Source organism: Colobus angolensis, unplaced genomic scaffold (assembly GCF_000951035.1).
Source record: "Colobus angolensis palliatus isolate OR3802 unplaced genomic scaffold, Cang.pa_1.0 Scaffold59, whole genome shotgun sequence".
Classification (NCBI taxonomy): Eukaryota; Metazoa; Chordata; class Mammalia; order Primates; family Cercopithecidae; genus Colobus; species Colobus angolensis.
Genome location: NW_012119487.1, coordinates 4473893 through 4484953, shown reverse-complemented (window position 1 = coordinate 4484953; position 11061 = coordinate 4473893). Strand labels below are relative to the sequence as shown.

Genomic DNA, 11061 nt, shown 5'->3' with positions numbered 1-11061 from the left:
TTTTCTTTCCTGTAAAATCCAGGTTTAGCTTAAATCTTCTGAGCTTCTTAGGTGACAGGCTCACCTCAGACTTAGGGGAGGTGCTATTATTTACCGATGCAGAAGGCCTTGTTTTCCTCAGAGTAGTGTTCTGAAGACTGTGTCAACTTGATTACATTTGGGAAGGAAAAGGAAGAGGGGAGTGGGAATAGGCAGACCGCTGACACTCAGGAGGCCACCAGTTTAAGGCGGGTAGAATTGTGGCATACTTTGCCCGTCCTGGGACGTGCCTCCCGGTACATTATTCCCTCCCACAGGGCCCAGGGGATTAGCCAGTCGCTGCTGCTGTCAGTCGCTCTGTTTCTTACGGTTTTCCCCTCTCCAAGGATAGAGCAGACTGTATTTCCACCATGTGAATTTGCCCTTTACAGTTTGCAGAACAATTCGACATTTATTAGCCCTCCTGATTCTCACATCACAAATGAAACCTGGGCCACTTGGACAGATTACTTAATTTTAAATACTGACTCTTCCATTTCTGACCATGTGAACTTGGGTGAGTTACCCGAGATCTTTCTACGCTCCAATTTCTGCAACTATAATGTGGTAATAATGATACATCTACCACATAGGGATACTGAGGTAGTTACTGCATGTAAATAAGGTGTAAGTTAAATGCTTAGAAAAGTGCCTGGCAGGCAGCAAGCATATTCTATAAATATTAGCTATCACCAGCTCCTAGTTTTACAGATAAGAAACCACTACTCAGAAGAGTTAAATGGGCCAGGCATGATGACTCACACTTGTGATCCCAGCACTTTGGGAAACTGAGGCAGGAGGATCACTCAAGCACAGAAGATCAAGATCAGCTTGGGCAGCACAGGGAGATCCCATCTTTACAAAAACTAAAAAAGTTAGCTGGGCATGGTTACACACACCTGTAGTCTTAGCCACCTGGGAGGCTGAGGTGGAAGGATAGCTTGAGCCTGGGAGGTTGAGGCTGCAGTGAGCCATGAGCTTGCCATTGTATCACTCCAACATGGGGCACAGATTGAGACCCTGTCCCCCCACCCAAAAAAGAAGAAGAGTTAAATGGCTTGTCCCCAAATTACAGAGCTAGAAAGTGATAAAGAATGGTAATTTTCAAAAGTCTGTCTTCTATCTCAGGGTCCCTCCCAGTTTGAAAAGGAAGTCAGTCAGGGCTTATCCTCTGTTACCTGTGTCTGTGTCTGGCAGAGCCCAGGACTTTGGAGGTTGGCCCTTAGAAAAGAGGTTGGTGGGGCTGGGCGCAGTGGTTCAGGCCTGTAATCCCAGCACTTTGGGGGTGCCAAGGAGGGTGGATCACCTGAGGTCAGGAGTTCGAGACCAGCCTGACCAACATGGCGAAACCCTATTTCTACTAAAAATACAAAAAGTTAGCCGGGCGTGATGGCAGGTGCCTGTAATCCCAGCAACTTGGGAGGCTGAGGCAGGAGAATTGCTTGAACCCTGAGGCGGAGGTTGCAGTGAGCCGAGATTGTGCCATTGCACTCCAGCCTGCGCGACTAGAGCAAAACTCCGTCTCAGAAAAAAAAAAAGAAAAGAAAAGAGGTTGGTGGAAGGCAGACAGCACAAGGCAATTAGATTTAAACTCAAGAAGAGACTTGCAGAGAGGCCTGTAGATTGTTCTTGGTTTTGGTTTTATTTTTCTGATTATAAAAGCAAACACTCACTGCTGAAAATCTGGGGAAATACAGAAAAGTACACACAGAAAAACCTACTCATAATTCCATCATTCTGATACAGTCATTATTAACCTTTTTGTGCATATTCCTCCAGTCTTGTTTCCAAATAATTATACTTATATATTAATGTAACACTATAATATGAATATGTCTTGTGTCAATAAATATCCTCCTATGAAGGTTTTTGTTCTCACTTTGTGATTCTCTTCCAGGGCCTGTGGAAGTCAAAGTTTAGCCCTGAGAACACAAGGATGGAACCGTTCTACAAGCCTGATGGAGAGTCGTGTTCAGCGTCTATGATGTACCAGGAAGCCAAGTTCCGTTATCGGCGCGTGGCTGAAGGCACCCAGGTGCTTGAGTTGCCCTTCAAGGGTGATGACATCACCATGGTGCTCATCCTGCCCAAGCCTGAGAAGAGCCTGACCAAGGTGGAGCAGGAACTCACCCCAGAGGTGCTGCAGGAGTGGCTGGATGAGTTGGAGGAGATGATGCTGGTAGTCCACATGCCCCGCTTCCGCATTGAGGACGGCTTCAGTTTGAAGGAGCAGCTGCAAGATATGGGCCTTGTCGATCTGTTCAGCCCTGAAAAGTCCAAACTCCCAGGTTTGTCTAGGAAGGAGTTTCCCCCCTGCTCTACCCACAAGGTAGTCTGGCCAAAAGTGGAAGAGTTGGAGAAAGAATAGAAAGGAGCAACAAGTCAGGACTCCTGGATTCTGATCCCAGTTTCTACTGCTAACTTGTGGACATCTTTTTTCCTTTTGAGGCCTCCGTTTCCTCTTCTGTAAAAGGAAAGTTCGTTCTTGGATCTCCATGGGCCCAGCCATCACTGGTGCCCTGTGAGTCTGTATCAGGTACAGGAGATGGGACCAGGTGGAGAGGAATTTGAAAGGGCATTGGAATTCAGAGTAAAGACACAGATATTAAGAGCTGGGGAAATTTGGTTCCCATTACACAGGCCTCACTGACGTTTATTATCATTATTCTTATTATTATTTGAGACAGAGTCTCACTCTGTTGCCCAGGCTGGAGTGCAGCAGTGTGATCTTGGCTCACTACAACCTCTGCCTCCCGGGTTCAAGCAATTCTCATGCCTCAGCCTCCTGAGTAGCTGGGATTACGGGCATGTGCCACCACGCCTGGCTAATTTCTGTGTTCTTAGTAGAGACGGGGTTTCACCATGTTGGCTAGGATGGTCTTGAACTCTTGACCTTGTGATCCACCTGCCTCAGCTTCCCAAAGTGCTGGGATTACAGGCGTTAGCCACTGCGCCCAGTGCATTAAAGTATCTTTTAAAGAAGTTGGCTGGCCATGGTGGCTCACACCTATAATCCCAGCACTTTGGGAGGCCGAGGTGGGAGGATCGTCTAAGCCCATGAGTTTGAGACCAGCCTGGACAACATAGTGAGGATGGTCTCCACAAAAAATAAAAAAAATTATCCAGGCACGGTGGTGCACACCTGCAGTCCTAGCTTCTTGGGAGGTGGAGCTGGGAGGATTGCCTGAGCCTGGGAGGTCAACACTGTAGTGTACTGTGATCACACCACTGCTTTCCAGCCTGAGCAACAGAGTGAGGCCCTATTGCTAAATAAATAAATAATATAATATAATAAGCTTCTGATGTTAAGTAATTAGATTTATCTTCATTGGGCTTTTTTTTTTTTTTTTTTATGAAGCCTCCCTCTTGTCCCCCAGGCTGGAGTGCAGTGGTGTAATCTCAGCTCACTGCAACCTCCGCCTCCTGGATTCAAGTGATTCTCCTGCCTCAGCCTCCCAAGGAGCTGGGATTACAGGCGCCTGCCACCATGCCCGGCTAATTTTTGTATTTTTAGTAGAGACAGGGTTTCACCACGTTGGCCAGGCTGGTCTTGAACTCCTAACCTCAGGTGATCTACCCGCCTCGGCCTCCCAAAGTGCTAGGATTACAGCTGTGAGTCACTGTGCTATTGGGCTCTCTTTAAGCTAGTTTAGAAAACTAAAAATGTTGCCAGACTGGAAAGAAAGATGTTCTGTCTGGATGGAGTGAGTTTTTTTCTGTAAGAACAGAGTCTTGCCCTTTCTCTCTCCCACAAAGAGCTGAAGCCTGAGAATGAATTATCAGGAGCCACGCCGAACAAGCCCAAAGTAGTTTATTATTATTATTATTGTTTTTTGAGATGTAGTTTTGCTCTTGTTGTCCAGGCTGCAGTGCAGTGGCGCGATCTTGGCTCATTGCAACCTCCGCCTCCCAAATTCAAGCGATTCTCCTGCCTCAGTCTCCCAAGTAGCTGGGATTACAGGCATTCGCCACACCTGGCTAATTTTTGTATTTTCATGGTAGAGACAGGTTTCACCATATTAGTCAGAGTGTCTCAAACTCCTGACCGCAGGTGATCTGTACGCCTTGGCCTCCCAAAGTGCTGGGATTACAGGTGTGAGCCACTGCACTCGGCCCCCAAAGTACTTTATTATTTTTAACACATATTCATTGTGAGAGTATGATTAGGTGAAGATTTAGGATTTCTTCTTATGTTTCAAAAAGCCCCAAAGGATCTCTTAATTCAAACTGAATTCCCATCTGTGAGTTGAAGCCAACTTTCTCCCATCTCACAAAGCCTTCTCCGGTCTTCCTTCCAGGTATTGTTGCAGAAGGCCGGGATGACCTCTATGTCTCAGATGCATTCCATAAGGCATTTCTTGAGGTGAGTACACCTCCCGACTCTCTCTTCCTACGCTACTTTTCTGCCACTTTATTATTCAGTATTTCATGTGATTTCTAACTCTGGAGTTCTTGCTCCACTAGCTCTTAGGGTACAGACAGGAGATGCATGAACAACAGAACATACATGTGGAAAAGGCCTGTTTCCAGTGTTAAGGCCTGCAAAAGGCCTCCACAAGGCCTGCTATAATACAGCCCTCCCCGAAACCCTCATGGTGTGATTGTTCTGCCTTCCCTCCCACTACCTCTTCTGCAGCAGGTCAAGCGGGAACACAAATATTTAGGAGGGTGATATAGGAAAAGAAGCCAGCAAAGGCCATCAAGAAGGAATTTACAGGATGAGGAAAACCAGAAGAGTATGGGGTCGCAGAAACCCAGGGAGAAGGTTTTTTTTTTTTTTTTTGGACGGAGCTTCGTTTGCTCTTTGCCCAGGCTAGAGTGCAATGGCGCGAGAGCTCACTGCAACTTCTGCCTCCCGGTTCAAGCGATTCTCCTGCCTCAGCCTCCCGAGTAGCTGGGATGACAGGCACGCATCACCATGCCCGGCTAATTTTTGTATTTTTAGTAGAGACAGGGTTTCTCCATGTTGGTCAGGCAGGTCTTGAACTCCCGACCTCAGGTGATCCACCTCCTTGGCACCCCCAAAGTGCTGGGATTACAAGCATGAACCACTGCATCCAGCCAACCCAGGGAGAAGTTTTAAGAAAATGGATAGCATCTGGTAAGAAGACTCCAGGGCTGGGCATGGTGGTCACACCTGTAACCCCAGTACCTTGGGAGGGTGAGATGGAAGGATCACTTGAGCCCAGGAGTTCGCAACCAGTCTGGGCAACATAGTAGACCTTATCTCTACCAAAAAGTCTTAAAAAAAAAAAAAAAAGTTTGGAGACTGCCCATAGTTTACCTTTCCCTGATGACAGAATAGTGTGGCCACATGCCTAATGGTAATGGATGAAGAGCAAATGGAAGGTAAGAAAGGGAAGCTGGTGAGTGTGCATCAGTGTCTTAAAGTGTGCTCCAGACAACTAGAGCACTAGACTACACTGGAGGAAATGAAAAGGTGGTCAAATAAATGTATATCCTCTCGTGAGAGATGAACAGTACACACTGGCATGCTGAGGTCTGAGAAGTCCCACAGTAAAGAAAACGGTTGAATATCACTTAACCTAGTGTTCCCCCAGCTGAGGTGTGCATGGAACCCTGTGTTAGAGTAATAGCTATGTACAGCCTGTGGAATTTCTGGTTCTAGTTGTTCTCAAGCAAACACTAAACTATGGACCAACAGCAGCAGTCATCTGGGGAGCTTTATCTTTGGAGATTCTGGGATGGGCCCTGAGAATCCGCGTACGTACTGAACTCCTCAGGGGATTCTTATGCACAATGAGATTTGGGAACCACTGGTATAGACTATTCTTTGCGGGAGCCAGGCTGTGAGGGAAAGGAGATGGGACGATGGTAGAGAAGTTCCTAGAATTGAAGAAATCGAAAAGAATGAAGGTTGTAGTCGAAAAGAAAGGTTTCAGAGGATGGTGCTAGCAAATATAGATCCAGGGATCAAGCTCAGTAGGAAATGCCTGGTTCAGAGGAAAGTGGAATTTTAACGGGAGTGAGGAAATGTGATAACTTGAAAGAACACAAGGTTATGGTCTGAGAAAAGGATGCTATTAATATAATTTCAAAGGTAGAGCAGTTCTGAGATGGCAAGTCCAGGGTGTAGCCATGGACAGGTTTGCTGACGTGGTAATGCTCATTAGGTGTGAGGAGATGAAAGAAATGGGAGGCTACGGTGTTGAATGGGTCTCCTACTGAGATTTTCTTTTCTTTTTTTTCAATGAGATGGAGTCTTGCTCTGTCGCCCAGGCTGGAGTGCAGTGGCATGATTTCAGTTCACTGCAACCTCCGCCTCCTGGGTTCAATGGTCTCAAACTCCTGACCTCAAGTGATCCACCTGACTCGGCCTCCCAAAGTGCTGGGATTACAGGCATGGGCCACCGTGCCCAGCCTACTGAGATAATTTAATTGTCTCAAATGATAGCAGGAGTTGGGGTGGACAGAAAGGCTACGTGCAAAAATCCTCATTGTGGGGATATAATCTATAAGACAATGAATGTCAATGACCTTTAAGACAATAGCAAGAGTAGAGGTATTGAGATCAGAACAAGGGATTTTACCAGTGCTGCATGAATGGTTTTGGAAGTTAAGATGACACTACTCACACCCTCTTTCATATGGATTTTTGGAAGAAAGAAAGGAAGACTGCAAGGGAAATTGAGTCCTCAGGGTTTTAACTCTCATTGAATATCCCCTTGTAAGGACTCCAATTAGAAGTGGTCAACTCAGACCTCGAGGGGTTTGAGTTACTATTAGGAAGAAGCAGAGGTCTGGATTCATTTTATCCACCTGAGCCCAGTACACAATGATGTAAGATTTTTCTGTGGTTCTTACAACAAAGCTGTTTTCTTTGAAAACCTTGGGAACCCTTAATAAACAGGACCCCAACTAACTGTAGATCTGAGAAGCCATGAAAAACCAGACTTGATTTGAATAAAAGGATCCTGGTCATGCACTCTAGTCTGCTAATAAACTTAGTCCTGGAATGAGCATGAAATAGATACTATTGGGAGAGAGAGGGTAAGGAAGGGAGGAACAAAGGAAGGGGAAGGAAGAGTGAGAGGGAAGGAGAAGACACCATTAACTAGCTCCAGAAAACCCAGGCAGCTGGTTAATCATGTGCTTTCATTAAGAGCAGAAACAGAGTTCTAGTGATATTCTGGGTCCTGAGGCAAAATTTTCTGAAGGTGTTTCCCTCTAGACCTGCTTATCAACCATGTTCAAATACCACTGTTTCAGTCTATTACTCCAAGAAAATGGCATCTCGTCCAGCCAGACAACCCACTTCTTTTCACAGGCCCTAGGTCCTGAGTGGCTCTTTGGAGTAGCTGTATCTTGGATCTTGATGCTCCAAGAGTGAAACTGTTTCAACTATGGAGTTCATATCTTGGGCCAAAAATCTTTCAGCAGCTGGTACAAAAAAATCTGCTGTAAAACCATTTACAATGGTACCAACCAGAAATGTGATAACCTGTGTACATTCCGATTTCTGGGTTACCTTAATGGAACTCTTACACTTATTACCTAGCACAAGGCTTGGACAAACACAAGTACCTTACATTATCTGCATGAAAGCATGAGTAGAAGTAGGATTCTGGAGGGAATCCAACCTGACCCAAATGTACTTTTTTACTGGAAAACAAAAGCATTTGAGGAAATGCTGTGTCTGTGGATGATTTACCTGCCAATAATGAACGGCAGAGTAGATAATGTCGTTTTATTTCCCATGTGACCTGCAGGTAAATGAAGAAGGCAGTGAAGCAGCTGCAAGTACCGCCATTGGGATTGCTGGCCGTTCGCTAAACCCCAACAGGGTGACCTTCAAGGCCAACAGGCCTTTCCTGGTTTTTATAAGAGAAGTTCCTCTGAACACTATTATCTTCATGGGCAGAGTAGCCAACCCTTGTGTGAGCTAAACTATTCTTATTCTTTGCACCTCTTCCTATTTTGGTTTGTGAATAGAAGTAAAAATAAATACAACTACTCCCATCTCACATTATACATGGACTCTGCATCTGAAATATAGACAAGGAAAGGGGAAACATGCTATTGGGGCATTTGGTAAAATGATGCCTTCAAGTTGTTCTTTGCCCAGTAACCACATCTGGATCAAGAAAATGAGGGAGACAGCGATGAAAGATGGTAGACAGCCAAAAAGGGATGGGAGAGTGAATTCTCAGGATTTCCACGACACTAAAAAATATCAATAAAAACAAATGTAAACAAACTGTTTCTATATATGGAAAAGACAGATTCAAATCTGAGTATTAAACCATTTAATTCTCAAACCACTCACATGCATAATGTTCTTTTACACAGTGTTAAAATAAAGAGGAAAATGCATTTTTATACAAACAGAATTTCAAGTATACATTAATAGACTTTTCAGATTACTAACCAAGTTGCTAAGATTTCATTCACATTGTTCTTAAAGCTGTTCAACGAGAAAGCTTTTGCTAAACTGCTTTAAATATGTTTATATAAACCCATATTTTCACTCTTTCTTTGAATCTCCCTCCCCCAACCCGAGTCTCTGCCCACCCTCCTGCCCTCCCCCCTTCCCCGACACGACAGGGGTCCTGGGGCTCTAGGAGACATGCAACCCCACCAAGAACTATTGGCTTGTCATCAGGGGAAGGACAGAATCTTACAGGAGGAGAGACTGAGAACATCTGTCAAATGAAGGGAGAACAAATCTGATACTTAGAAATGACACAAATCAGGACATTTTAGATCTTTGTGTTTTCACTTGATTTTTAATTTAAAAAATCTCAGCCTCCCACAAAACACCACCAAAGTTTCTGACAAATTGGTAGCTGTGAAAATAATTTTAGGTAGTTTTTCCTCAGTGAAACTTCCAAAATCAGGACAGGTACTTAGAGATCTTTTTCGATTGGTGGTTCTTCTCCCCTTTGGCATGGAGTGGGGGCCACTTAAAAGTGGATGCTATTACTTGTGTGTTTTCATTAAGAAATTTGGTTAATTTCACAGGGTCTGGCAAGAGTTCTCCCTCCTTAACTCTCCTCCTGAAGTAATCTGGCTTCAGGGCCAGGAACAGCCACTCTCCTTAGGAATTAAAGTGCATTTTTTTTCAGTAAAGGAAAAGAGGGGGAGGTGGTGGTTTACACTTAAGTGATAATGATTAAAGTAGGGTTGGGTGAGAGAAAATTCTACTCCTATATATAGGTATTTATAATTAAGGTCATAATAAAAACTGATTTTCTTAGGAAATAAGATGCACAAAGCCAGTCTAGCACCCTCAGTGGTGCAAGAGCACTATCCTGGTTCACTGACTTTTCCGAGGCATCTTTACTATTAATGGAGTAACTGCTTCAGATGAAAGACACAAATTTCAAACATTAGTTTTTTCAAAGGGAAAAAACAGACTGGTAGGTTCTTATAGCTAAAAATACTCTATTCCATTCCCTTTCAGGGATAACATTTTAGAAACTGATTGTCTGTTTTAATATGAATCCTCCTTGATTAGCAAGTTGTAAAAAATGTTAGATAAATTTGTTGCTTACAAATATTATGGTAGCCTTTAAAAACTTAGGAAGAGGTGGGCGTATGATCCTTGCTATCAATCAATATCAACTGAGAGGAAGTGAAATTTTCCTATCATCTCTTTATTTGATCGCTACCATCAGAATCTTATTTTCTGACTAGTTTAAATGCTTTACAATTTCTTCTTGGGTTAAAAACCCAAGAGTTTCCCATAGAGAAGTAAATGCTACATTAACAGCTATACAAAGACGTGATGGGCTCAAGATGAGAAGGGGGATTTTGTCCTGGATTCTGGCCTCTGAGTCCAGTGTGATCTGCTTTTCACAGTGACCAGCGGGAAGGCACAGTGCCAGGGACAGGTAGATGGGGACGGCTGTCACCCATCATGTAAGCACCATAGAGAACAGCTGGATAGATTTCTTTCAGACTATGTCCATCTGAAGGAAATCAAATTTCTGCTACATTGACTTTTCTATCTTTGAACCTTCAGCCTTTTCTTCTCCTTTCAGAGGCAGAGCAGAACGGGTCCCGTTCAGAAATTATAAGGAGCCTGGAAACCTAAATGTTCTTCCAATGTACTCATTTAGAAAGAAATGCCAAAAACAGAGTTCTAGGCCAAGCACAGTGGCTCACGCCTGTAACTCTGGGAGTCCTAGGTGGGAGGATCACTTGAGCCCAGGAGTTTGAGACCAGCCTGGGCAACATAGTGAGACTCTGTCTCTAAAAGAAAATAGAAAATTTAGCTGGGTATGGTGGCACGTGCCTGTATTCCAGCTACTTGGGAGGCTGAGGCAGGAGGATAGAGTCTGGTAGGTGGAGGCTGCAGTGAGTTATAAGTGTGCCACTGTACTCCACCCTGGGTGACAGATCAAGACCCTGTCTCAAAAAAAAAAAAAAAAAAAAGTTCTAACTTTAAGGTTTCTTAAAGGGAAGGAAGCCATTAGTTCCTGATGTTCTGCTATCAGATCACAGAATAATGCAATGTGCTAAAACTGTGAACACAGATTATAGCAGATGAAAAATTAATGGACTGAGATAGAACACTTTTCTTTTGCCTATAGTTTGGGAATGCTTTTCTTTTGTTGAGAGTAGGGGGATGGAGCAGGGTGGTGAAACAGTACTCAAACTAACGTTTGTTTTGCGGTTTTAGAAAGGATTTCCTAGAGGTTTAAGAGGAATCAGCAAGCCAACCCATTAGGCCGAACTTGACCAAACTTCACAGTGCTGACAGGGAATTCCCGCGAGGGAATTTGTTTCATTCCTTGCTTAAAATATAGTACAAGTTTACGTATTTATCTTTATCATTACTTCCCCACTCTCCTCTACTCTCTCCCCCATAAAATCTTAAAATCCAGTGCAGTATAATTTGCATAAAGTTCAACAATGTTTCACAGTACTCCACAAGGTTCTTCAGTATGAAAACCCTAAGGGGGCTACTCTCTTTGGAGTCTCAAAGGCTACTGCTTTTCTATTCCACCAGTAACAGGGAGCCTTCAGCAAATTTTCTAAGGCATAAGAGGCATTTTCTCTGACATAGCAGCATTTACA

The 11061-nt window shown here is 44.0% G+C and overlaps 1 protein-coding gene across 1 annotated transcript in view; it reads left to right on the top strand.

Moving 5' to 3' along the window:
* Positions 1 to 8003, top strand: part of SERPINC1 (serpin peptidase inhibitor, clade C (antithrombin), member 1) — a 16848-nt gene extending 8845 nt beyond the window's left edge. The window contains exons 5-7 of the mRNA XM_011962347.1: positions 1916 to 2306; positions 4317 to 4381; positions 7749 to 8003. Of these exons, the coding sequence (XP_011817737.1) occupies positions 1916 to 2306; positions 4317 to 4381; positions 7749 to 7925 (633 nt within the window). The 3' untranslated portion in view covers positions 7926 to 8003. The remainder of the gene's footprint in view (positions 1 to 1915; positions 2307 to 4316; positions 4382 to 7748) is intronic.
* Positions 8004 to 11061: the final 3058 nt, after the last annotated feature.